Source organism: Vitis vinifera, chromosome 18 (genome assembly GCF_030704535.1).
Source record: "Vitis vinifera cultivar Pinot Noir 40024 chromosome 18, ASM3070453v1".
Classification (NCBI taxonomy): Eukaryota; Viridiplantae; Streptophyta; class Magnoliopsida; order Vitales; family Vitaceae; genus Vitis; species Vitis vinifera.
The window spans coordinates 1,417,842-1,444,200 of NC_081822.1; the positions used below are offsets into that span (position 1 = coordinate 1,417,842).

The 26,359-nt window shown below is 35.1% G+C and overlaps 2 protein-coding genes across 3 annotated transcripts; one reads left to right on the top strand and one right to left on the bottom strand.

Annotated features, from left to right (window-relative positions):
- Positions 1-2,486: 2,486 nt before the first annotated feature.
- Positions 2,487-11,503, bottom strand: LOC100267810 (uncharacterized). 2 transcript variants are annotated; one of them, XM_002285874.5, is made up of 12 exons: positions 11,088-11,503; positions 10,733-10,952; positions 10,416-10,616; positions 10,224-10,294; positions 9,485-9,647; positions 6,760-7,353; positions 4,492-4,872; positions 4,310-4,385; positions 4,172-4,235; positions 3,761-3,896; positions 2,996-3,109; positions 2,487-2,898 (listed from the first exon to the last, which is right to left on the bottom strand). In XM_002285874.5, the coding sequence occupies exons 1-12, from the start codon at positions 11,375-11,377 to the stop codon at positions 2,833-2,835; spliced, it is 2,376 nt and encodes a 791-aa protein (XP_002285910.2). In that variant the 5' UTR covers positions 11,378-11,503; the 3' UTR covers positions 2,487-2,832. The 2 variants fall into 2 exon arrangements, with proteins under 2 accessions (XP_002285910.2, XP_010664095.1); XM_010665793.3 differs by having other exon boundaries at positions 11,080-11,434.
- A 9,267-nt stretch (positions 11,504-20,770) lies between these two features.
- On the top strand, positions 20,771-25,549 carry LOC100245496 (rop guanine nucleotide exchange factor 1). The gene is made up of 5 exons (XM_002285873.4): positions 20,771-21,313; positions 21,811-21,927; positions 22,029-22,570; positions 23,504-23,857; positions 24,886-25,549. Exons 1-5 carry the CDS (start codon positions 21,031-21,033, stop codon positions 25,186-25,188), a joined length of 1,599 nt encoding a protein of 532 aa, XP_002285909.1. The 5' UTR covers positions 20,771-21,030; the 3' UTR covers positions 25,189-25,549.
- Positions 25,550-26,359: the final 810 nt, after the last annotated feature.

The following is a 26,359-nucleotide window of genomic DNA, read 5'->3' on the forward strand; positions in this document are numbered from 1 at the left end:
TAAGAAGTTAATTTATTTATCATTTGAAGTTGTTTTTTATTAAGTTATTTTATTAAATATATTTAATTTATTTAATAATTTAAATTAAGTTATTAAGTTGATTTAGGTTATTAAATTGATTTATCAATCTCTTGATCAGGTCAATTACAACACATGGAGTTGAGCCATGTTTATGGCCTTAACAACTAAAAATAAGGTTAGTTTGGTATCACACACCCCAATGTTGATGATCTGCTTTATGGAGCCTAGATGCGTTGCAATCTCAACTCAGTAACTCAAGAAATTATAGATAGCTTGCTTTATTTTGCCACTGTATCCGAGATCTAGAGTGATCTTGATATATCAACCAATATAACCTACATTTCTTAGGATGTTGTATTTCATGAAACACATCTTCCCTTTTTACACTCATTCTTCATACACTAATAATTTTGATTTCTCCTTAGATCGTGTTTTACCTTTCCTTTCTGCTATTGCTCCACCGATATTTGACATTACCTCATTCACTCCTTTAGTCAGTCCACACACTCCCATCAGTAATAATAGCTCGTCTTGCCTACACCGAGCTACAAAATCATCTTCCTATCTTCATGACTACCACTTTTCCATTTTTTTTTTCTTTTTGTTCCACATCTCATCCTCTCTCATGTTCTTGGTTATGACAAACTAACCCTTTCACACCGAGCTCGTGTATGTGTCATCTTCTTTCATGTTGAAACAGCCACGTTTTCTCAGGCTACTGCCATTCCCGAGTAGCAAGAGGCCATAGCTGCAGAATTGCAGGCCCTTGAAAGCAAGGGAACCTGGTCCATTGTTCCCTTTCCTCCTAATAAACATCCTGTTGGATGCAAGTGGGTGTACAAAGTTAAGTTTCGAGTTGATGGGTCTTTACTACATTATAAAGCTCTTCCTGTTGCCAAGGCTTTACCCAACAAGTGGGTGTTGATTATATTAAATATTTTTTCTCTTATTGCTAAGTTTGTTACAGTGAAAGCTCTTCTGGCTCTTGCTGCTATTTGTGGATGGAGTCTCACTCGACTGGATGTGAATAACGCATTTCTTCATAGTGACCTTTCGGAGGAAGTCTACATTTCTCTACCTCCTGAATATCATCATGAGAGGGAGCCTTTACCTCGCAATGCTGTTTGCAAGCTTCATAAAAGCCTTTATGGCTTGAAACAAGCTCCCCGACAATGGTTTTCTAAATTTTCCGTGCTCTGCTTTCCAATGGTTTTAAGCAATTAGCCGCTAACAGTTCTCTATTCACCAAGATTACCGATTATTTGTATCTTACTCGTCTAGTTTATGTGGATGACATAGTTATAGCCAGCAACTGCCCAACTGTCCTAGGCAAGTGGATGGTCTTAAACGGTTTCTTGATGATCGTTTTAAGCTCAAGGATCTCAGACAATTGAAATACTTCCAAGGCCTTAAGGTTGCTAGGTTTGTGAAAGGTATTTCTCTTAGCCAAGGTCACTACGCATTATAGATATTATCTAACACAGGTTATCTCGATTGCAAGATGAGGACAAATCCCATGGATCCTAATGTGAAGATTTCATGGGTTGAGGGGGAGTTGCTTGAAGATCCATCTCGGTATAAACGACTAATTGGAAAGTTTTTATATCTCACCGTCGCTAGGCTAGATTTGTCCTCTATTAATTGCCTCAATCAATTTCTTGCAAAGCCAAGAGTACCAGACTTACAAGTAACTTATCATGTGCTCCAATGTATCAAAGGTATAGTGGGGCAAGGTTTGTTCTTTGGATCATCATCCATGGCAGTGTTGAAGGGCTTTGCAGATTCAGATTGGGCTTCTTGTCTATATAGCAGGAAGTCTATTAGTGGACTTTGTACCTTCATTGGAGATTCCTTGCTATCATGGAAGTATAAAAAGCTACACCCCGTTTCTCGATCATCAGCTGAGGCTGAGTATAGATAGGTCCATGGCCAATGCAACGTGTGAGTTGATGTGGATGCTTACTCTTTTTCAAGATTTACACATTGAATATCAAAGACCGACAGCCTTATTCTATGACAACCAAGTTGCACTACACATTGTCGCGAGCCCTGTCTTTTATGAACGAACCAAACACAAAAATCGATTGCTACATTGTCTAGGAGAAAATTAAGAATGGGAAATTGAAGACGCTACATGTTTCATCTCAACATCAGCTGGCAGATATCCTAACCAAGACTTTGTTTCCTACACAATTTTCTTTTCTACTTAGCAAGAGGGGTGTTCATGATATCCACACTCCATCATCTCGAGGGGAAGTATTAGGATAGCAGAGTATATTTGTAATAAAAGGCTAACTCTTTCTAAAGGACCCATTTCTGTCTTTTTCTTTTCTGCTATTGGATAAGCAGAGAGAGTTGTTACAGTTCGAGCTGCCATATATGGACATACCCTCTGTTCTAAAAAAGAGTTCACAAGCTTTGTAAATAGATATTATGATATGTGGAATGTGCTCTGACCCATCACGTATTAATGAAGCATAGTTTCAGATAACATTACCTAGCATAATTTGCCTATTCGGCACAAAACAATCAAATTAAGTAATTGACCAGCAGCAGAAATATTTTAATTGTGAACTCTAGTATGAAACTAGTGGTTCATAAGTTATAATTTTTATCCCTAGTGTTAGATATCAAATGCTAATTTGGAGATGAGATTCAGAAGTGGCCCAAGAGCTGTCATCTTCGAGAGAAATCTGGCCATTTTGTGTCTTACCTCCATCATGTATGAAGTCCAACGATATAACAACAGCGATGTTTATAATGATGCCTGTTTTCCAGCCTCTTTGTGAGATCTTCATTTGTTTTCTCTATTTATTCAATCCAAGACGCCTCTAACATCTTAGCCAAGAAACTGTACCGGTCTGCAGCTTCATCAATCTGCAATTCAAGAGTTGGAGAAAATCTTCATCAGTACATCACAATTATCTGAGCTGTTCAAGAAATGAAATGCAATGGAAATGGTTATATTATATACCATCTTCTGTGTTGGACGACCAGCTCCATGCCCAGCCTTGCATTCAATGCGGCCAATGATTGGGTTGGTTTGAGGGCTTTTCTCCACACTTGTGCACAATATATATTGCATAGTCTGTACGACAAAGATGAAAAGAAATTTAAAATTTTCAAGCCTTTGAATAAATGGAAAACAAAAAAAAACTTGTTCTTCAAACAGATGCTTTACACTTCCCTTTCACTTCTCTGATAAAAGCATGGCCATATTATATATAAGTGCAGGTAAAGGTAAAACTGAAGGCCATTATTCACTCTCTTCTAATAGGCCACATGCAAAATAAAATAGCAAGTCACGTTCAACCCATAAATTCTGGAGCACTTACATATATTAACAGAATAAATACCATGCTAATTCAAGTTCTGTGAATTCGTCTATTGACAAATTAGAACATCAAATTTTATAATTTCTTGCATTTGCAGACTGACTTATCGAATTGCGGATGTCACCATATAATTAAGAAAGTGTCGCAATAGAGAAGGGCAAAATTCCTAAAAAAGCTTACTCCAAAAGCAAACCAAAGCAACATATACAGGTCCCTAACTGTGTTACATTTATGCAATAGGGTTCAGCAAGTCCTAAATCTGGATTAACTATGCACTTTCTTGAAACATAATGGAGTTGAAAATCATTTAGGAAAAATCAATCAAGAAATGATAAGCAATTTGATGTTAAAAGGATGGCCCAGAATCAAAAGTTAATAACATAAATTCTTAATTGAGGACATACCGCCAACAACTTCAGTGAATGTAATGGCACAACCCGATCATCATGATCAGCAGTCAATATCATGGTAGCTGGGTACTGAGAAGGTTGGTCAGGAGACTGTTCCCATGGCCTCCTAACATTATGAAGTGGAGAGTACCTGGAGGAAAGACAAGGAAACAAGGGAAAAAATAGTTATTCAATCATAACGAAAGTCTCAACAATTGCCAGTGTGATTGAGAACATGATCGAAAAACTGCCTAGTGGTAAAGATGAGAAGTTTCTTGCTGTTGTTAACCAAAATCGACATGGCAATCATCTCTATCTAATATCATGAGATTGCCAAAACTAAGAGTAGTGCTTCTTCAGTTTCTAGAACAAGAAGTTGAAAATAATACATATTTTCCATGAAATGAAGTGTAGGATCTTCCTTACTTGATTAGCCAATGGAATTCTTCTTCCTTCTCTGAACAACCATAATCAGAAGTCCAAGCATGGCCTATAAAACAAATCTAAAATCAACATGTGATGTTAATAAAATGCTAGTTATGGGGACCAAAGGCTGGGGGTTACCTATAGTGAACTTGTGAAATCGTAGCATGTCCATGACACCAACATGAGCAAGAGCACAGCCAAAAAGATCAGGTCTCTGGCATCACAAAATTGTGCAATATAATTTATGAATTAGTATATTATAAATAAATGAAAAAAGGAAACAAAGATGTAATCAGGTGAATGACTCAACCATCCAATACCTGATTTATGCAAGCACCAACAAGAAGCCCACCATTGCTTCCCCCTTCAATACATAACTTTCTGGGCTGGGTATAACCAGCAGATACAAGATATTCAGCAGCAGAAATGAAATCATCAAAGCAGTTCTGCTTCTTTGCAAGTGAACCTGATTTATGCCATTCTTGTCCATACTCACCACCACCACGAATGTTTGCTATGCAAAAGACAGCACCTAAATGCCTTGAAAGTACAATACGGCTGACGCTGAATGATGGTGTAATACTAATGTTAAACCCACCATATCCATACAGCAAACATGGATGAGATCCATCCATAGGAATATTCTTTCTGGCCACAATGAACATTGGTATCTTTGTACCATCCTTACTAGGAACAAAAACCTGGAAATGAAAAACCCCAATCAATAAACTCGAGCTGTGAAGTTATATACAGACATGACAATCCAGGGAAATATGATCCACCAAGCTAAAAACAAACCATATAATAGCATTTGGAGAAAAAGATCCCCTCACCATGTGTTTTTTTCCCCCATTTTTGGTTGGGGTGAGGGAGGGCAGCTGTTTAATTAGCAAGAGGTGAGAACTATTTTTTTTGATAGGCAGAAAATGCAAATATATTAGAAATGCCAAGGCAAAAGCAAGAACTATTTAGAGTAAATGAACATTTTAAGCAGGTACATTGAACAAACATCTTAAGCAGTAGCATGAATAGCGCAGCAGCCAACTTGAGCTCATATGAAGGGACAACAACACCAGCTCATCTAAGCAAGTGAATATTTTAAGCAGGTAAATTGAACAAACATCTGAAACAGTAGCATGAATAGCCTAGTAGCCAACTCGAACTCACCCCCAGGAGGCAGGTCACAGAGACCAGATACACCACCAAGAAGATCATTCATGCGAAAGGACAAGACCACCAGCTCATCTAACTTAATAAACTGTTCCAGAAGCCACGACCTGTTATGCAGGAGTGGTTGGTGATGTTTAAGGGTAGTACAACTACCTCAAAGAACAGGAGGAAAAATGTGCACAGATGTACTAGTATAAAAGATTACAACAAAAATAAAAAAATTTAAACAACTTGCATCGTCTGTGGCAATTGATAATAAAAAATCAACAAGTCATTTTCCATCAATGATAATCAAGATGTACAAGGCAGCAAGGGATGTTTTCCATCCAAAACTCTCCCTGCAGTTCTTCACTAACAGGACTCTATGTTAAGGATTTTCACAACTCTTTTTTCATACTTTTTCATGGTCTTTTATTTTTTATTTTTGGTCTACATTTTTGTCTGAGCCCTATGCTTAAATAAAAAACTAATTGGAAAATTGTTCATCCAAAAAGAATATCCATAAAGCTCAATCTTAAAAATCAACAGATAAAAGCTGAATATTCAACCAGGAATTTGGTTGAACCAGTGAAGAAATTGGATGCTAATATGGACGGCATAATACAAATTGAGCCAAGAGTCCAAGCAAGTCCAAATACACTAAAGCTATGTTTGGTTCTAGGAAAGTAATAAGAAAAGTGAAAAAAAAATATGTTAAGGAAAATGATTTTCTTATATTTAGTTTTACTATGAAATATACCAAAAAAAAAAAATCAAATATACTTAAAATTAGTTAGAAACTTATTCATTTTCAAATCATTTAATCCTTAAGTTAAAATTAATGAAATGAGTGTGAAGTAGCATATAAAAAAAATTAATTGACTTTAAATCAATTTTTTATTTCCTTCACTTTTTCTTTGCTTCTACTTTCTTTTCCCCCCAATTTTCTTTCCCTCAAATTTTCTAAAGACCAAACATAGCCTAAGAGTAAGACTTGAGAAAATTGTTGAATCCAAAAATATTGTTAACTTGAAGAAAATTTAAAGAAGTCCCTGCCACCTATCTTCAAGCCAAAGTGTCAAAGACTTGGGGGAGTAGTGTACTAACAAACTGGAAGCCACAACCTAGTATGCAGAAATCACTAGAGATATCTAAGGGTAGTATAACTTCCTCCAGAAAATGAAAAGTGTAAAGATGTACTCCTATAAAAGATTTATACTACCTCCAGAAAATGAAAAGTGTAAAGATGTACTCCTATTAAAGATTATAAAAGGAATAAAAAAAAGGGGAGTTGGCTCCAATAAATATTATCCTTGTGAGACATTGTTCTCAAATAGATCACAGAAAACAAACAAAAGCAAATAAATCATCTCAAACATTCAAACAAAATGAAAAAAGGCATGTGAATACCAAAAATAATTGTGACCATGGTAGTTTACCTGATCAACACAGAACTCTGTCCGATCAAATCCAGGAACAACTATTTCTCGGAATATCTTCATATCTGGGACCCCAGCCTCTAAGTTGCAGTGATAAATTATACCAGGAGTAAGAAAGCTAGTAAACCCAATAAAAACTGTACTGTCCCGGCGTCTCGCAGAAATATCAAACACTGAGCCAATGTCTATGGGTAAATCATGAAGCAAGGAACCTGTTTTCAAGTCCCTTATCTGCAGAACATACTTCACATCGCTCAAGTAACACACAAGAATTTGGTTTCCATTAACTGCATAAGCTGATTCAAGCACATCCTTTTCAGCTTCTTCAAGGACAACATTCCAAATACTTGGTTCCTTCAGATCTACTTGGACTAACTTATATTTAGGAGCATCCTTATTAGTCATAAAGGTAAACAATGTGTCATCATTTGCAATGGCATGATAGCGTGCATCAAAGTTATCAATAAGCTTAATAAAGGGAAGCAGGTCTTTTCTCTCCCTAAAACCTTCAAGCCCCTCAGGCAGGGAAGTAATGTCACAATGGTAAACTTTGTTGACTTCTTCACAACTCTCAGAAATATAGAGAAGAACATACTGCACAGCAATATGAGAATTTAAGTCAAATGATAGAAGACCAGATCCAACAGTTGAGGATAATATGCAGTTATGCACACAGAAGTAGATTCAAGCACACAAATATGCATATAACCATTTTTCAAGAAGGCTGACTAATCATGAATTGAAAGCCTGCATATGCTTCATATGAAACTTCAAATAATATCATTAATTATATGATGCTATACATGGAACATGAATTACTAGATGGATCTCTGGGTTTGTTTTACGGCATCAAAACTGCACCTAATAACCGAAGATAAATGTCATCAACCATCGCCTAAAGATAAAAAATTTCCCAATGCCTTTGCATGCAAATTGCAATAACCCCAGTGAGTACGCAGTAGAGATCTTGCTTATTATACCAAACATATTTTTTCTCACAACACACTTCCACAAATACACTACTTGGTTTGGAAGAATACTTAAAATTCCTATGGCCTGGTAACCAAACACAAATACTGTTTTCTGATAGGGAAAGAAATATTTATATAGGATGCCCAACAAAAAAGAGGGGGTGCAACAATTATATAGGATGTATACAAAGAGTGTCAAAGGCAAACGAAAAAAAGATCTAGGCTCCCACCAAGAGAGACTACAAAATCTAGAATAGTGTTGAAGTTGCATTTTTTTTTTTTTTGATCAATAAGCAGAAAATTGTATAGCAAAGAGCGCTAAAGAAGCGACTCTCAGAATTACAGTATAAATAAACTCACTCTCTTACAAAAGGACCCAAACAACAAGGAAAACACAAAAAAAACTTCTCCCTTATCGTAAACACACCCAATCTATAAAATCTATTAAGGTCGAAGGACCATCTTTTATCCACAATTTGGTTTCCGACCAAAGTAAATACACAAAAGAAACTTTCAGCTTTTGAATGGACAACACACCGTCCTCAAAAGCAATTGTATTCCTAGCCTTCCAAATGACCCAAAACAAGCATAACGGTCCCAGTTGTTATGCCACCTTCCTCTTCTTGCCCACAAAAAAGCTCTTCCATCCTAAAAGGGTTTCCTTTACCAAACAAGGAGAGACCTAAGAAACTCCAAAAAAAGAGAGGAACAACGTCCACACTTCCCTTGTTCTTTCACAATGAAGGAGGAGGTGGTCAATCGTCTCCCCACACGTTTGACACAGAAAGCACTTATTTGCCAAAGCCCAACCCCTCTTTTGTAAACGGTCCAAGGTTAGAACTCTTCCCCAAGAAGCCTCCCACGTGAAGAAGCTTATCTTGGGCTGCACATAAGAATTCCAAATAATCTTCAAAGGGAATGAAGCAATAGACACCGGCTGCAAAGCCCTATACAAAGATTTTACCGAGAAAACCCCATCCTTTGAATCCATCCACCTCACCCTATCCTCCTCATCCACCCTAACTATCTTCCCATCCAAGCAACAAAGCAATCTTCCCACTTCTTCCATCTCCCAATCATTAAAAGGCCTATTGAAGTTACATTTAGAAACCAATTAGACCAAGTTTTTTTTTTCTTTTCTTTTCCTGATAGGCAGAAGGAGAGGATATACTAAAAGCGCCTGATAGGTTTTAGTATACAAGAAAGAAGCGCCATCAGACAAATAAAGTTAGACAAAAATATAAAGAATTAATAAAGGAAGTACAAGTAAGCAATAGAAGTGAGGATAACATTACCATGATAGGTTTTGCACAGAGGGGTAGAGTTACATAATAAATTCAACAAAGAAAATGAATAAAATAGCACGTTAAAGCTTATTATCTAGCACAGATTGTAGCTGTTTCCTAAATTTAAGTCAGCACCAGCTGCAACAGAAACTTTTCTTTTTTTTGATAGGTAGCACCAGCTGCAACAGAAACTTCTAAAAGGCAAATAACCAAACAACCTCCAACAAACAGATTATTGTTGTTTGCAACATTCTCACATTTCAGTTAAGGTTGGTGTCAGAGTTCAAAGTTGAACGTTATTCACATCAACAACTATAGTTGCTGAATAGATATAATGCAGCCTGGTCATTGTTTTTCAGCCTCATTTCAAACAATAAGAATGAATACTTACTACTGTTACAGCAACAAATAACAAATGGACACTGCTTGGATAAAAGATTAGAGCACAGCAGGTGGACAGTTTGGTACCTTTCCATCATCAGTTACATCAGCTCCAAACATGTGCTTTGGGTTGTCAGGATCTTTCCAGCATAGAATATCTTGGGATTGATCAGTACCCAAGAAATGATAGTACAACTCTTGATTAAGATTAGAATTGGTTTCGGTCCCAGCATCCAATTTTTCATCCTCTCTGCAGAATAAAACCTATATTAAAATGAAGATTTTTTCATCCTCTCCAGAATTGGTTTCGGTCCCAAATCATGAAGATTTTTTTTTTATTTTTTAATTCTTGATAGTTAAAAGAGAAAACATATATTAAAAGTGCTTAAGAGGAGGTGTAGTGCAGTACACACAGAGTATACAAAAAACACCCAACACTGAAAAGGGAAAGGAACAAAAAGACCACTCTCCTTATTTTAATTTCATCATGAAGATAACACAAAAATCTAAAGAAACTCAAATTATAATGTATGCAATCAATTCATCAAGAGATTTGCATTATCAGGGTTTACAAATTCATAAACTACTAGATGATTTTTTCTTTTTCTTTTTATTTACCCTGAGGCCAATTGCTGAATTACAGCTGGTGCAGTTACTCAATTTAAGTCTTTCAGGTTCTTTGTTAAAGTCTTGGCCAAAAAGAGAACAAAATAGAACATATCAAGAACACCGCATCCTCACAATTTTCCTCCAAATTTTTAGTTCAGCCCAATTCAAACTTATCCTGAATCTTGATTCTAGAGTTAAAGACCATAATCACACTTACTTGGGAGCTGGATAGCGACAATAGAAAAATCCTTTGCTATCATGGGTCCAACTAATGCCCGAAAACTTCACCTGCAACACCATACATATACATTATTAACAACCCATCATTCCCATCAGTCTTGATGCATATGAATGTTAAATAGCCATCATTCTCGTTGTTTTTGAAGTAGCTAGAGTGTCAAAAACTAACCCAAGATAAGGTATCAGTCTCGACTCTCTTATCCTCAACTCGCATAACTTTGATGGTAACCCAATCGCTGCCACTCGAACTGAGCCCATATGCCAAGTACTTCGCATCCTCGCTAACAGCACACGTGTTCAATGAGACCGTTCCATCCTCACTAAGTCCATTTGGATCAAGCAAAACCTCTGCTTTTCCATCTAAACTATCCTGAATGAAAATGGAGTAAAAAACAATGTAAGGCAGCGAAAAAAGATAAAATTAATTTGGAAAAAAAAAATCAGAACAATCATGTAACCCTAGGATCCAGATGACATTTCACGCACCTGCACATAGAGGACTTTTTGCGCCTGAAGACCGGTATTATGGAAGTAAAAGTACTTGTCCCCTCGCCTGAATGGAGCATCGAACCTCGGATGATCAAACAGCTTCGTAATCGTCTCCCGAAGCTTCTCCCTCGTATCACACGTCTGAAGCACCGAGTCCGTCAATTTCACCTGCTTCTCCACAAATTCCTTCACTTCTTGCGCGTCTGGATCTTCAAGCCTGACCACAAACACCAAACCATCACAAGTTTCATTTTCTCAGCACTATTTTCTCCCTATCCAAACAAAAAAAAAAAAAAAAAAAACACTTAACACAATGACATTCAATTCAATCAATTCAATCTCACAATGTTACCATCGATAAGGATCAGATATCAGTACACCATGATAGTCATCCACGACAGATTCGTCTCTCCTAGCCAATGGATACTTCAGCGATTCGCCTGAGGCACCGACCGAGCCCATTCTAGGGTTTGAGGAAGAAGAACGTGAATGAGAAGAAGAATAGAAGGAAAAGTATGAAGAAAACGAAGACTTCACGTGCTTGAAACGAAAACTCGAGGATTTATATTTATAAGGAGGGAAAAGTCGATGAGCGGCAAGAGGATAGAAAATGGCGTGTGTGTTGCGGGAGCACGAGAACATGTTGCGCCGTGGCCTGCGGTTGTTTGCCCAAACGCGATCGAAGTGAGTGGGCTTCAGCGGCTACTGTGGTGTTAGGATGTCGCCATTTTGTTAGACTATGTCGCCATGGCTTGGGGAATGTGACCGTGACTGAAAATGACCACGTTTTTTAGTTTTCCTTCTTATTCCCTTTTAAAAAAATAAAAACATAAAAAATCGGATAATACTTTCCAAAAGTGAAAGATATGTTTGCGTGACTTTTTGGAAACATGACAACATGTTTTTGAGAATGTTTAAAAACTTTTTTTTTTAATAAAATATTTTTTTATAAAAAATTAATTAAAATTTAGTTCTTTCAACTTATCTTTTATAAAAATATTCCACATTCATATGAATTACAAAAGTTATTAAATATTCTTCATATTTTTAATTATTGTTTATAACACTTTTTAAAAAATATGCAAAAATATTTTAAATTTATTATTAAAAACAACCTATTTTCATTTTTTGTCAAAATCTTGTAAAACATGTTTTTATAAAAATGAAAATAAAAAAAAACTGTTTTATGTTTTAAAGTATAAAAGAAATATATTTTTAAAAATATTTTTCAAATAATATATAAATATATATATATCACCCTATCCGAATTTGAAATTAAAATAAATAAGTTAATAATGAGTTTGAAATGTTTTTAAAAAATTCATGGTAAGTTTAGAACAAGTTTAGGAATTACTTTGTTATGCCACACCTCAATTATGTATAAAATTAAAATTTTAAAAGAATTTTTTTTATTTTTTATTTTTAATTCATATTAAATAATAAAAAATTATTTTTCAATAAAATAAGTTAAAAAAATTATAAGATTTTAAGTTATAAAAATTATAATATTTTAATTATTTATAAATTATATGTATTTTTAATATAACTAAAAATTTAAAATTTAAATTTTTTGTAACAAATTTTAAATTATAAAAAAATTATAATATTTAATATTTATAAATTATATATTTTTAATATAATAAAAAATATATATTTTTAAAAAATAATTAAAGGAAGTCAGACAGACGAGATTAACATGGGAAATCCTCATACCCATTACTTTGCTTAATTTTTTTCTTAGAATATAAATAAAAAATATTTTAAATAAATAACAGAAAAGATAATGCTTAGCCATTAAGTGATAATGCCCATCTGTTAAGTGATAATGTCTATCTGTTGTAAGTTATAATGTTTATCCTTTTAGTTAAACTAGGAATAGGAATGTTTATCTTTTTAGTTAAACTTGGAGTAGGACTCTTTATGTAAATATCCACCTCTCTTCCTATATAAGTTGTACGTGTTTCACATTCAGATAATAAGAAATTTTCAGCCTTTATTCCACAACTTCTGTCATGGTATCAGAGCCAGATACCTGAAGAAAATATATCATGGCAGAAAAACCTTCGACTCACACAAAGATGATAGAACCATCTTCACCTCTTTACCTACATCCATCTGATAATCCAGGGGCAACCATCACGACATGTGTGTTCAATGGTGAAAATTATGATATGTGGGAGAAGGCTGTTAAAAATGCATTGAGAGCGAAGAACAAGCTTGGGATCATTGATGGGACAGTAAACAAACCAAAAGGAGAAGATGGAAACGAATTGAATGCATGGGAAGCATGTAACTCGATGATTATATCATGGATGTTTAATGTGATCGACAAGAGTTTGCATTCGAGTGTAGCCTATGCGCAGACTGCAAAAGACATGTGGGAGGATCTCAAAGAAAGATATGCTGTTGGAAATGCTCCGAGGGTTCATCAACTCAGAAGTGAAATCATGAACTTGAAACAAGAAGGAATGACAGTTGCTGCATATTATGCCAAAATAAAAGGCATGTGGGATGAATTAAATCAATACATTGAGATACCTGAGTGCACTTGTGGAGCAGCTCAAGCAATAGTGAAAAGCAGAGAAGATGAGAAGGCACATCAGTTTCTCATGGGTCTAGATGACACTACATTCGGGACTGTGAGATCGTCTATCTTAGCCCTTGATCCCTTACCTACTTTGGGAAAAATATATGCAATGGTTACACAAGAAGAACGCCATCGTAGCATGGCCAGAGGAGCTGATCGTGCTGAAATAACAGTTTTTGCAGCGAAGACAGAGAAACCTGGGGGACAAACAAATAAAAGTGGGAGCTGTACACATTGCGGAAAGACGGGACATGATGTTGCAGATTGCTTTCAACTAAAAGGATATCCCGACTGGTGGCCAACACGCCAGATGGGACGAGGAAGGGGACGTGGACGTGGCCGCAATAGTTATGCTGGAAGAGGAGCAACTTCAAGACGCGTTCATTATGCAAATGCAGTTGCTGAAGCAGATACGCAAGAACAAGGACAGTGCGTTGGACATGATGTGGAACGTAGTATAATCCCAGGACTGAATGATGACAACTTCCAAAAACTCATGGCTCTACTCAGAAATGGAAGCAGTAATGCAGAAAAACTGACCGGTAAGAATAAAATTGTGGAAGAATGGATATTGGATAGTGGTGCATCCATGCATATGACAGGAAGGAGAGATTTGTTCGATTGGCTACATAAATGGGAGACAGCATGCGTGGGACTACCTGATGGAACAAAAACAGTAGCAAATGAAATGGGATATGTGAAGCTCTCTAAAGATTTATGCTTAAAAAATGTTTTATATGTCCCTTCCTTGAAATGCAATTTAATCTCTATAGGCCAATTATTAAAAGAAAAAGATTATATAGTCACATTTACTGATTCGTTTTGTGTGATACAGGACCGCACTTCGAGGAATCCGATTGGAGTGGGTAAGCTAAGGAATGGAGTGTACTACTACAAGCCATTACAAGGAGAGAAGGTGAACGCAGTGAAAGTAGAAGAAAAGTACGAATTGTGGCACAGGAGGTTAGGGCATCCTTCAGATCGTGTTTTGGCTTCCATTCATAGTTTAGGAAATAATGTGATGAAGGGAATTGAGGACTATGTTTGTGATTCATGTTGTCGTGGAAAACAAGTACGAAATTCTTTTCAGTTGAGTAATAAAAGAGCATTTGAAATTTTTAATCTCATACATGTAGACATATGGGGTCCATATCGAACTCCCACTACTTCAGGGGCACATTATTTTCTTACCATTGTAGATGATCATAGTAGAGGGGTGTGGATATATCTCATGAAAGAAAAGAGCGAAACCAAAGATATTTTACAAAATTTTTGTTTTATGACCAAAACACAATTTGATAAACCGGTTAAATGCATCAGAAGTGATAATGGATTAGAATTTTGCTCAGGACAAATGATGAGTTTCTATAAGAGAGAAGGAATATTAAAAGAGAGCAGCCTAGTAAACACCCCACAACAAAATGGGAGAGTGGAGAGAAAACACCAACACATATTAAATATTGCTAGGACATTGCGATTTCAAGCTTGTCTACCAATAGATTTTTGGGGAGAATGTGTTTTAACAGCAGCATACTTGATAAATCGAACACCCACACCTATTTTAGATGGAAAGACGCCTTATGAAATATTATTTGGCGAGAAACCGAATTATGAGCACCTGAGAGTCTTTGGTAGTTTGTGTTATGCCCATAAAAAGTCACGTAGTAATGATAAATTTGATGCTAGAAGCCGGCAATGCGTATTTGTAGGTTATCCCTATGGAAAGAAAGGATGGAAACTTCACGATCTAGAAACCAAAGAACAATTTGAGAGTAGGGATGTAATATTTCATGAAACAATTTTTCCTTTTTGTCAAAGCAGCAAGGGAGATAAGGAACAAAAATTCCAGAACAATGGGAACATAGAATCTTACATTGAAGATGATGATGTCATAGTAAAGAAAACATGTGAAAGAAAGAGTGAGAAAAATATTGAAAGGGAGAAAGGGGAAGAAAATATGAAGACAGGAGAGGATCAAAGCCAGGGGGAGATGCTTGGTAGGGGACATAGACAACACAAAGAACCGAGACATCTCCAAGATTATATATGTTATTCGGCTAGAAGCTTAAGTACACTTTGTTCCAAGGCAAGCTCAATCCAAAAGGTACCCTCAGGTAAGCCTTATCCTATTGCGAATTATGTGACTTATACAAAATTTTCTGTTGGCCATCGAGCTTTTCTTGCAGCAATAAATATTGAAAAGGAACCAAGAACTTACAAAGAAGCGGTTACAGACAACAGATGGAGAGAAGCCATGGCAAAGGAAATTGAAGCATTAGAGACTAATCAGACGTGGAAAGTAGTTGACCTACCGCCAGAAAAGAAAGCAATAGGATGCAAGTGGATATACAAAATAAAATACAACGCGGATGGATCAATTGAGCGGTACAAAGCGAGGTTAGTGGCGCAGGGATTTACACAGATTGAAGGAATAGACTATCAAGAGACGTTTTCTCCAGTGGCAAAAATGACAAGTGTAAGGTGCTTTCTAGCTGTAGCAGTGGCAAAAAGATGGGAATTACACCAAATGGACGTAAACAACGCATTTCTACACGAAGACCTTGAAGAAGAAGTATATATGAAGCTGCCAGAAGGGTTCAAGGCCACTAGAAAGAACAAAGTTTGCAAGTTACAAAAATCATTGTATGGATTGAAACAGGCATCGAGACAATGGTTTGCGAAACTCACGACAGCTTTGAAAGAATATGGTTTTCAACAATCATTGGCTGATTATTCACTCTTTACTTATCGACGTGGAAACATAGTGATGAACCTATTGGTATATGTGGATGATTTAATATTGGCTGGGAATGACAACAAAGTATGCGAAGCTTTCAAAAACTTTCTTGACAGAAAATTTGGAATCAAGAATCTGGGACAATTGAAATACATTCTTGGAATCGAGGTGGCAAGAGGCAAGGATGGATTATTTTTATCACAACGAAAATATGCTTTAAACATTATAAAGGAATGTGGGCTGTTAGGAGCGAGACCAGTGGAATTTCCAATGGAAGAAAACCACAAACTAGCACTTGCTAATGGGAGATTGCTAAATGACCCAGGAATGTACAGGCGACTCGTGGGACGATTGATATACTTGACTGTAACAAGGCCAGACCTGACGTATGCTGTTCATGTTTTGTCACAATTCATGCAAAGCCCACGGGAAGAACACCTAGATGCAGCTTATAGAGTTGTTCGATATCTGAAGAAAGGACCAGGTCAAGGAATAGTTTTGAAAGCAGATAATGATCTTCAGCTTTATTGTTATTCAGATTCGGACTGGGCAAGTTGTCCATTAACAAGACGATCAATTAGCGGATGTTGCGTTAAACTTGGGACATCACCAATTTCGTGGAGGTGTAAAAAGCAAGGAACTATATCAAGATCTTCAGCAGAAGCAGAGTACCGTTCCATGGCAATGGCAGCAAGCGAGTTAACATGGCTAAAATCACTTCTTGCATCATTGGGAGTGCTTCATGATAAGCCAATGAAATTATACTGTGATAATAAGGCTGCTTTACACATTGCAGCAAATCCCGTATTCCATGAGAGGACCAAACACATCGAAATAGATTGTCATTTTGTTCGAGAGAAAGTGCAATCCGGTGAGATAATGACAACATATCTTCCTTCAAAGCTGCAAGTAGCAGACATGTTCACTAAAGCCCTTGGAAGACAACAATTCCTTTTCTTATCAAGCAAGTTGGGCATTCGAGATCTTCATGCACCAACTTGAGGGGGAGTAACAGAAAAGATAATGCTTAGCCATTAAGTGATAATGCCCATCTGTTAAGTGATAATGTCTATCTGTTGTAAGTTATAATGTTTATCCTTTTAGTTAAACTAGGAATAGGAATGTTTATCTTTTTAGTTAAACTTGGAGTAGGACTCTTTATGTAAATATCCACCTCTCTTCCTATATAAGTTGTACGTGTTTCACATTCAGATAATAAGAAATTTTCAGCCTTTATTCCACAACTTCTGTCAATAAACAAGATGGAATTCAAATCTTAACGACCTATCTCGTTATCATTACTAAAACTCATAATAATACTATAGGTAAAGATAATTTTCTTTTTAAAATTTTTTTTACTATATTTTATTTTTTATGATTTTATGCCAAATAACTTTTGCATTAATACTTAAATCTCTAATCACATGTAAAAAAAAAAGTGACAATAATAGATTAGCCACGTGGATAAATATAAATAACTGAATAAAAATGCATAAATAATTAAATAAAAACTAACATTTTTATATTTGAAATTCATGGGCTCGTTGACTCATTTGCAATGATTGAGATTTATCCTATTTTGTCACTGAGTGATATAGTGTTGAAACTTGTTTGAAATTGAAATTCTTTCTTTCTTGAATTTGATTGCCTAGGCTTAACTATTTTTATTATTATTTTGAATTTATTAAACATTTTTTTTATTACGTCAAGTCACCAATCAGCATAGTGTATTATTCATTTGCTTCTCAATCTTATTATGGTCAGATAAAAAATAAAAAATAAAATTGTATAAAATAATAAATTTATAATAGTAATATTTTAAAAATATTTTTACATTATTTATTTGTTATGGAGCATAAAAAAATAAAAATTATTAATTGACTTTTATCATCAAATTAATAATCTTAATAAAATAGAATTACATATAAGTAATTTAATAGTGCTTTTAACGGTATTGACATGTCATTAAATGTTGGCCGTAAGAAACGAAATATTTTCCATTTTTGTGAAATTAATTTTCGATTAAATTTGAAAGGTTTTCCTACATGTCATTATCAGCTTATCACTCTCTCCAATTCGTGCCTTTCGAGCCAAATAAACAGAACCACCACTTTTTTTCCATTCCGAGGCAATTTCCCTCCAAAAGCAGAGGAACGGCCAACTTTCTCCGATGTGGGACCGGCTTAGAATCAACAAACTTGGGAGATAAGGTCTGGAAAGTGGAGCATGGAAAGTAGAAAAGCTTAAGCTGACATGACAGCATTTAGTTCACAGAATAAGGGCCATGGATTCTTGAGTCATAGGCCAACACGAGAATTTAGGGATTGGATGCTTTTAAGGATGAGCACAAGGATGAATGAAAGAGTGATAATTACAATAGATGGGTGATGTTGGTGTCATGGAAGTCTTCAAAGATTCGATTATTCGACTAAATAGATTAATCTACAGATGGCATGAAGAATAATCAATTTTAAAACAAAGACTTAAATGCAAGCCGCCATGAGAATTTGGGTGGTGGGGATTGGATTCTGATTATATCGCTTTTAAGGATGAAAATAACACAAGCAAAGGTATTGGTCCTGTCCATAATAAAATGGGCTTGGCAGGAGGATGAATGGAAAAGTGACGATTACAATTGATGGATGATGTCGGTGACTTGTAAATTTTCAAATATTCGATTATTTGACTAAATAGATTAATTCAAAGATGACATGGAGAATAATCAATTTAAAAACAAAGACTTAAAATACAAATTCACAGTTAATAGTATAGATATTATTCATTTGGGACCTAAAGGAGACCTTACCATTTTAAAACACGTTTACAAGATTAAGAGAAACATATACATATATTGGGTCAAAAAATTTTTTCTTTATCCAATGTGGAACATAATAAAAATAGTTATATATATATAAGAAAATGAAATATACAAAAGGCAGAAAACTTAAGAACATAATAAACATATACTAAGAAAATGAACAAAATGTTGAGAAATTTTATTTTCCGTATTTGGTTTACTTAGGAAAAATGAATTAAAATAAAAATAGTTAAAATTATTATATTATATTTTATATATATATATATATATATATATATATATATATATATATATATATATATAAGAAATTAAGTGAAATGAATATGAAGAAACATGAAATGTTAATTATTTTTAAATGATTTACTTGAAATTTGTATTTTATAACTTTGACTTTTTGTTTTATGGTTTTTTTTTTTCATATGACCATGTGAAAACCCACTTTTCTCAAAGCTTGTTATAAAGTAAATTTTCCACTATCTACTAAAAGTGTATAAAATATTAATTATTTTTAAATAGATAATTGATATTTGTATTTTATAAAGTTAGGTTCTTATTTTGTTGTTATTTTCATAAGGATGTATAGAAACATACTTTTCTTTAAGTTTGTGATAAAAGTAAATTTTTTTGAAAAAATAATATAAATTCCTTTTAAAAATATTCAGTAAGTTAGCACCTATCAAGAAAATATGTGATCATTGATGCGAGAAAAAAAAAGAAGAAAAAAAGGCCCCTAATTCAATGACTAAGGGCTTCCCCTTTTAATCATCTTCAAAGCAAAAGGCTAAAGCGAGAATGGCTTTTTGCTTTACATCAAAGTGTGTCCCCTGTTTGGTAGAGGAGCAATAGAAGTTTTAGTCTAGTCTTGCTAATACATATGGTAACATAATAAGCAGAAAATAAATCTTTTATGGGCGAAGCAAAATAATTAATAATTAAGGTTATATTTTATGGGGTATTTGGTAAAACTCAATATTTATTGTATAATGATTTAAGTTGGTTTTAAGTTAAATTATATATAAGTTATTGACTTAAAATTTATTATTTAATTTTACTTTAAATGTTAAGGTTATTTAAAAAAATTAACTTAAATTATAATTAAGACAAAGAAAATCGAGTAACACAGGAAATTATGAAGTAGTAAAGAAAATTATGAAGATAATTAAGACAAATGAATATAAAAGGGTAACATAAAAATAAATTAATTATTTTTATTTATTACTTAAAGTTATTTTTTATTTTAATTTCTATCATTAAGTTATTTTATTAAATATACTTAATTTACTTAACGACTTAATTTAAATTAGAAAAAAAAAACCAAAGTGTTTGAATTTCAATCATTATTATTATTTTTGGATACGACCAAAAAGGTAAATCTGTTTTTGTAAAACACTTTTTTGACTTTATATAACACAAAGAAGTTTTCGAAGCTATGAAATATTTTTGATAAATATTTTACAAATATTAAACTTTTGAGAATTTATTGTAAAAATATGTTTTTGGAAAGAATAAATTTAAAGTAATTTTTTATTGTTTTTAATAATCCTTTAAATAATAATTTAAAAATACAAATAATATTTTAACAACTTTTGAATTATGTTGTAAAAAACTGATGAAAACTTATCTTAAGCACTGTCTTTTATAATTCTTCAAATCAGTAGGTGAACATCATTAAAAAAACAGGTTGGAATTTTTACACTGGACACCTAACATTTATATTTTTATTTTTTATTTTTTATTTTAAATAACATTAGTGCCTTAAAACTTAAGCACTACAACTACCAGGTAGAACACGTAGCACATGATATTCCATAGCATTTTCTAGTATTGAATTGAAATGTCTTGTCTACAACATATAAAAAAAAATTGTGACCAAAATATAACATGAAAGCCCATTGGTCTCTGGTTTTTATTAGAAAGGACTAAGGAGTTGCTTTTATTTATGAATTTAAATATAAAACTTACCCCTTGCAGAAAAGGTACGAAATGGAATGGAGAATCCAACAACTTGCAGAGCCAGCTTAATGGGTTTGTTGATTGTTCTCAACTGAAAATCTCGTAAGACCTTTGGTGGATTACTGTAGACTGTCCATCACCGGAGAAGAATGTACGGTCGAGATTTGTAGAACAGAAGCTTCTGGTACCGGGAATCAACGATGGGGAATGGTTCAAGCGAAGAGGAGTTTGATGAACGAAGCGAGCGGCTCGAGAGTTACAGTCTGAGCGCGGATGTGAGCGAGTGTGAGAGTTTGAGTGGCTTTTCGTGTGACGGTGACGGTTACGGAGGAGGGGCTGTTTCTTCTCTGAACTACTCGCCGCTCGTCCGACCGGAGGTTGCAGTGAATTCCAGTTTCAGAGCGCCACCTCCGTTAACTTCGCCGGTTTTTGGTGGTGGACATGTGGTGATTCCGCCACGGAAGCCGGAGAAAGAGTTGTCCGGTTCGTTTTGTATATTTGAATCTCTTTCTTTTGGTATTTTCTTGGCTGAATTGTGAACCTTAACTTCCATGTTTTTGTCGTAAAATTCACGTTCGTCTTTGCTGGATTTAAGTTACGGATGTTGATGTTGCGATCTGTATTTCTAGCGCTCTTTGATTGCTCAGAAAATGCAGGGAGAGAAAAGAAAAGGAAAGAAAGTTCAGTGTTTTGTTTTACATCCTCGATTCCACATACACTCAAAAAAAAAAATTCGAAGTTTTGATTTCTTTTATTTCCATACGTTTGTTTAGTTTTTAGGAAAACAAAAACCTCAGGCCTAATTGACAACCACAGCACAAGACTTATTTGAGTTAATATTTGGATATCTCTTCACCAAAACATAGGAAGTTCCGAATTTTCTTGTAGTTATTTATTTATTTATTTTCTACCAGTTTCTAAACAGCCAAATAGAGCAAATTTCAGTGTTGTTGAGCTTTTAGATTTATTTCAATTTTCAGAAGTTGAATTAATAAAGGAGCGGTTTGCAAAGCTTCTGCTTGGGGAAGATATGTCAGGCGGAGGGAAAGGAATTTCTACTGCACTTGCCATCTCCAATGCCATCACAAATCTTTCTGGTTTGTTTTTGTTTTCAAAAACATCTTTTCGCTTTATTTACTCTGAACTTTTAAAGTCTCTGGTTTTGTATCTGCATTGGTTTAAGGGGTGAATGTTTCAGCTACTGTATTTGGGGAGCTATGGAAGTTGGAGCCATTGGCGCCAGAGAAGAAGTTGATGTGGCACCGAGAGATGGAATGGCTTTTATGTGTGAGTGATTCCATCGTCGAGCTCATTCCATCAGTGCAAGAATTCCCAGGTGGTGAGGGAACCTTTGAGGTTATGGTGACTCGGCCACGCTCTGATCTCTATATTAACCTTCCAGCACTTAAGAAAGTCGATGCAATGCTGCTTGGCATGCTAGATGATTTCTCTGATTCTGAATTCTATTATGTCGATCGTGGGGTAATTGTTTCTGGTGCTGATAATTGTGAAAGGCATTCTCTGTCTTCGCCATCAGGTAGGTCTTCAATTAGGCAGGAAGAGAAGTGGTGGCTCCCATTCCCTAGGGTCCCGCCAAATGGTTTGTCAGAAAGTGTAACAAATAGATTGCAGCAGTGCAAGGAATGGACGAATCAGATCCTCAAGGCGGCCATGGCAATTAATAGCAGTGTGCTGGCGGAGATGGAAATCCCAGATGTTTATTTGGACAGCCTGCCCAAGGTATGGACCTCTGCTTTGTTATTAAAATTTCCATGTTAGATGAGTCTGATGTGAGTTGTGTTGTGTTCTTTTGTTCTTAGACTTCAACCCAGGTAGTGGGCCCTCGCCAGGAGGTTTAAAGGCCATGACACTAAGAATTAGTCAAAAAATGTGTTATATGTAACTGGAAACCACATCCTGCAGAGAACACAGGATTTCTTGAGGAAATTAATTAAAAACCTTGGATCTAAATTTACCATAAATTTCTTATTCCAAGCTGTTACATTCAGGAGAACCTCTGAGAATATAGGCTAGAACAAAAACCATAACTGGAGCTCTGGAGGCTCTTGAATGTGCACATAGGGAAGCAAGAGTCTCTAGTAACTGCTTCTCAACCAATCAATTGAATGTCATGTAAACCAAGGTGTAATAGCAAGAAATTTTCATAAAACTTTAAATCAATAAAACTAAGTGAATGTTTGATGTTTGATTGGTGTTTTTGAACAGTCTACCACTGCAAGTTGCAAAAGCTCAGATCGTAGCACAGACTAGGTTTAACCCTGTCATTTGGTATTTCTATCAGAACTTTTGTGACCATTTTCTTAGAACCTCAGGCATTGGATTCGTACAATGGTTAAGATGATTCGTTATATGCCTTTTTCTTTTCAGCAAAAGCACTTATTTACACAAATTTAGAGCTCATTTGGTAGTAATTCTAGGAAGCGCTTCTAATGTTTTTAATACTTGAAATTTTTTATCATTCAAGTGTTAGAAATGCTAGAAACACTTTCTAGAATCACTCCCAAACGCACTCTTATTCATTAGCTGTCTTTGAGATTTATTGAGTTGCTTGATAAAGATAGCATCAGTGCATGCATTCCATTCTTTTCCTCTCTTTTTTTCTATTATTTCTGTCATGATCTAAGATTCCATTGTTTCTATTATTCTTTTCAGAGTGGAAAAGCTTGCTTAGGTGAAACCATCTATCGTTCTATAACAGCTCGTCAATTCTCCCCAGAATGTCTTCTTGATTATCTAGATCTCTCGTCAGAGTACACCACTCTGGAGATAGCTAATAGAATAGAGGCTGCTATTCACATTTGGAGGCAGAAGTACTTGAAAAGGCATACAAATCGTACAAAGGCTGGGAGATCATCATGGGGTGGCAAGGTCAAGGTCCTTGTTGGTTATATGGAAAAGAATAAGCTTCTAGCTCAACGGGCTGAAACAATCTTGCAGAACTTAAGGCTCCGGTTCCCTGGCCTCCCACAAACTGCTTTGGATATGGCCAAGATTCAATACAACAAGGTATATTCCCTGATCATCTATTTTTATTCCAGCAATGTAGTACATCTGCTTTTCCTTCCTCAAAATCCCAAATCATTAGAACTCCATTTAATTTGAGAATGAGTATAGGAAACCAGAATGGCAATACCGATGCCTTTTGAATTTTGATAACCACATTCCTTTTAATGGGTGAGAATCCTTTTAGGCTCTGTTTGGATCTTATAAACAATCTCAAATTATCTCGTTTGATGAAAAATACAAATGAAAATGAAATAGACAACGAAAATTGTTTGAAATTATATACATTTTCAAGTTCATCGTATCTTTCCAAAAATTAAATTAAATTAAAGAAAGAACTGGGGAAGAGGTATTAATTTTAAATTTATTTTTAAATTTTCCTTCCCCTTCCCTTGCACTTTCTGATATTCAAAAGAAGACTTAATAAATCAGTAAACTTAGATGAGGGGCTGCATTTTCGGCGTCTCTTTTATTTTGCTTTGTCTCTCCTTTTGATGAGTATCGAATTTAGTGAACTTTGAATAGGTAAAACAATGTAGTCTGGGCAAAAATAATAGGATTTTGGGATGAGTCTTTCATTTGTTTGTTTCTTTGCAGCTCTTTTTATCTTTCCCACCCAAATCACAGTATATAGGAATAGGAGTTTTAACTAGAGAAAGTTTTAAGGTAGAAAGAAATACATAAATTTGAATTCCAGAAGATTGGTCCCCAGAACTGCCGTTAACATCTTAAATCATTTAGGAAAGGGAAAAGGCCTTCTAAGGTTGCGAAATAGACCTGTTGCCCAAGATCAATAACCATTTAGACATGCCACAGGATATTGAATAGTTATGCATTAAGTCTATAGCGTCATGATGCACCAACTCGCGACCTTATCACTTGCAATTTTTGTCTCACACTTCGAAACACAAACCATCTTAGACTGCTGAGAGCCAGGACAAAGTCTCTTCCAGCCAGCCTTGCTTCATCCATTTCATTATGAACTGATGAAAATGGCTATGAAAGTGAAAGCGAATCCCTTGTTGTTGCAGGATGTGGGGCAATCAATCCTCGAGAGCTACTCCAGGGTGATGGAAAGCTTAGCCTTCAACATAATGGCGAGAATAGATGATCTTCTATACATAGATGATGCCACAAAATTTCGTGCAGTAGCAGAGCCCATTTCTCTGTTCAAGCAGGATGGATATGGTGATGGTTGTCCCCTACGAAGGCAGATTTTACCTAGCCCCTTCTCTATCCAAAACACTTCCTATGTCTCTCAAATTGCTGCACCGGCATCTTATTCCTCTGCTATCAAGGAGAACAGAGATGGGAACCCAATTGATAGGAATTAACAGGATCAGTGCTCTCAAGGCCATGCATGGATTGAGCTGAAGGTGGAGTTCTCAAGCCTCAGGGTGAATTCATTTGTATCCAAAGTTGGTGAATTATCAAGGACTACTCTCCATTTCCTGCCCTGTTACTGGAGCCAAAATAATTTTGTACTCAAATGCCTCAACAATATTCATTCGTGATCCAATTTAAAGGACTCCATTAAACCGGAGAGTGTTTATGTAATATAGGACTCATGCTTGCAAATTGTCAGGGCTAACATGGAACATTGAACTATAGGGATGACAGAAGTGTAATAGCCCAAATGAGCTCGATATGTATTGTTGGGTGATGGTTATCTATCAGTTTAAGCTTTTAGCTCAATTGGTAGCTTAATATGATGTGTCCGTATACTTTTCTCTATTTATTTAGCAGCTGCATGCAAGCCCAAAGAAGGCTGCCCATGAGGCCCAAATAACCAAAAGGGCATTCTTCCTCTCCACCTTCTAGCTTGATATCATGAAAATGTATTTGTTAAAAATTGATAAAGATGAAGCTTGAGGATGTGAACAAAGCTTTTGATTTACTGATGAAAGGAAAGAGTATCTGAAGTGTGATGTGGATGTGATATGGATGAAGAAATAAGTAATAAGAACATGAAACTTGTTCCCTTCCTTGACAACTCTTGTTTCATGTCCATTGAAAAGGATATTTGGCAAATGAAGAAACTCAATGTGGGTGTCATAATCAAATCCCTCATCATCGTGATTTCCATAAGTCTCCTCCCATCCTTGTAAATGCTAAAATGTTTTGTTTGAAAAGTGTTTGTAAAAATAAGGGTTAAACATATTTTATCCTTTCAACTTTTAGCATGTTCTACACTTTGTCTCTTGAACTTACTAAAGACCAATAATTTGACTTTAATTACAAACTCTATAAAATTATAAAAAATATCATTTTTTTTTTCGTACTTTGATTTCAACTTTAAATTAGCAACTTCAAATGGAATTTCTTAAACGTCTTCAAAATATGATAGTTGTTAATTTTGATTTTTGATTTTAAACGAATGTTTGTATTACTATTTTTAATTTTTATGTGTTGTTGTAAAATCTAGCAGCTTTGAACTTAGACAATAATTATTTTTTTATCGTATTTCAGCTTTATTTCTTCACTCACGAACTTATCATTGATTTT

Bases quoted from the DNA above. Each gene is read 5' to 3' on its own strand.
- LOC100267810 (XM_002285874.5), bottom strand. From the start codon at position 11,377: ATGTTCTCGTGCTCCCGCAACACACACGCCATTTTCTATCCTCTTGCC. The intron at 4,236-4,309 runs GTAACCCCCAGC...TTTGTTTTATAG, and splicing joins ATTTCACAAGTTCACTATAG to GCCATGCTTGGACTTCTGAT. The intron at 3,897-4,171 runs GTAAGGAAGATC...TCTTTCCTCCAG, and splicing joins GAATTCCATTGGCTAATCAA to GTACTCTCCACTTCATAATG.
- LOC100245496 (XM_002285873.4), top strand. From the start codon at position 21,031: ATGGGGAATGGTTCAAGCGAAGAGGAGTTTGATGAACGAAGCGAGCGG. The intron at 22,571-23,503 runs GTATGGACCTCT...TATTCTTTTCAG, and splicing joins ATTTGGACAGCCTGCCCAAG to AGTGGAAAAGCTTGCTTAGG. The intron at 23,858-24,885 runs GTATATTCCCTG...TTGTTGTTGCAG, and splicing joins CCAAGATTCAATACAACAAG to GATGTGGGGCAATCAATCCT.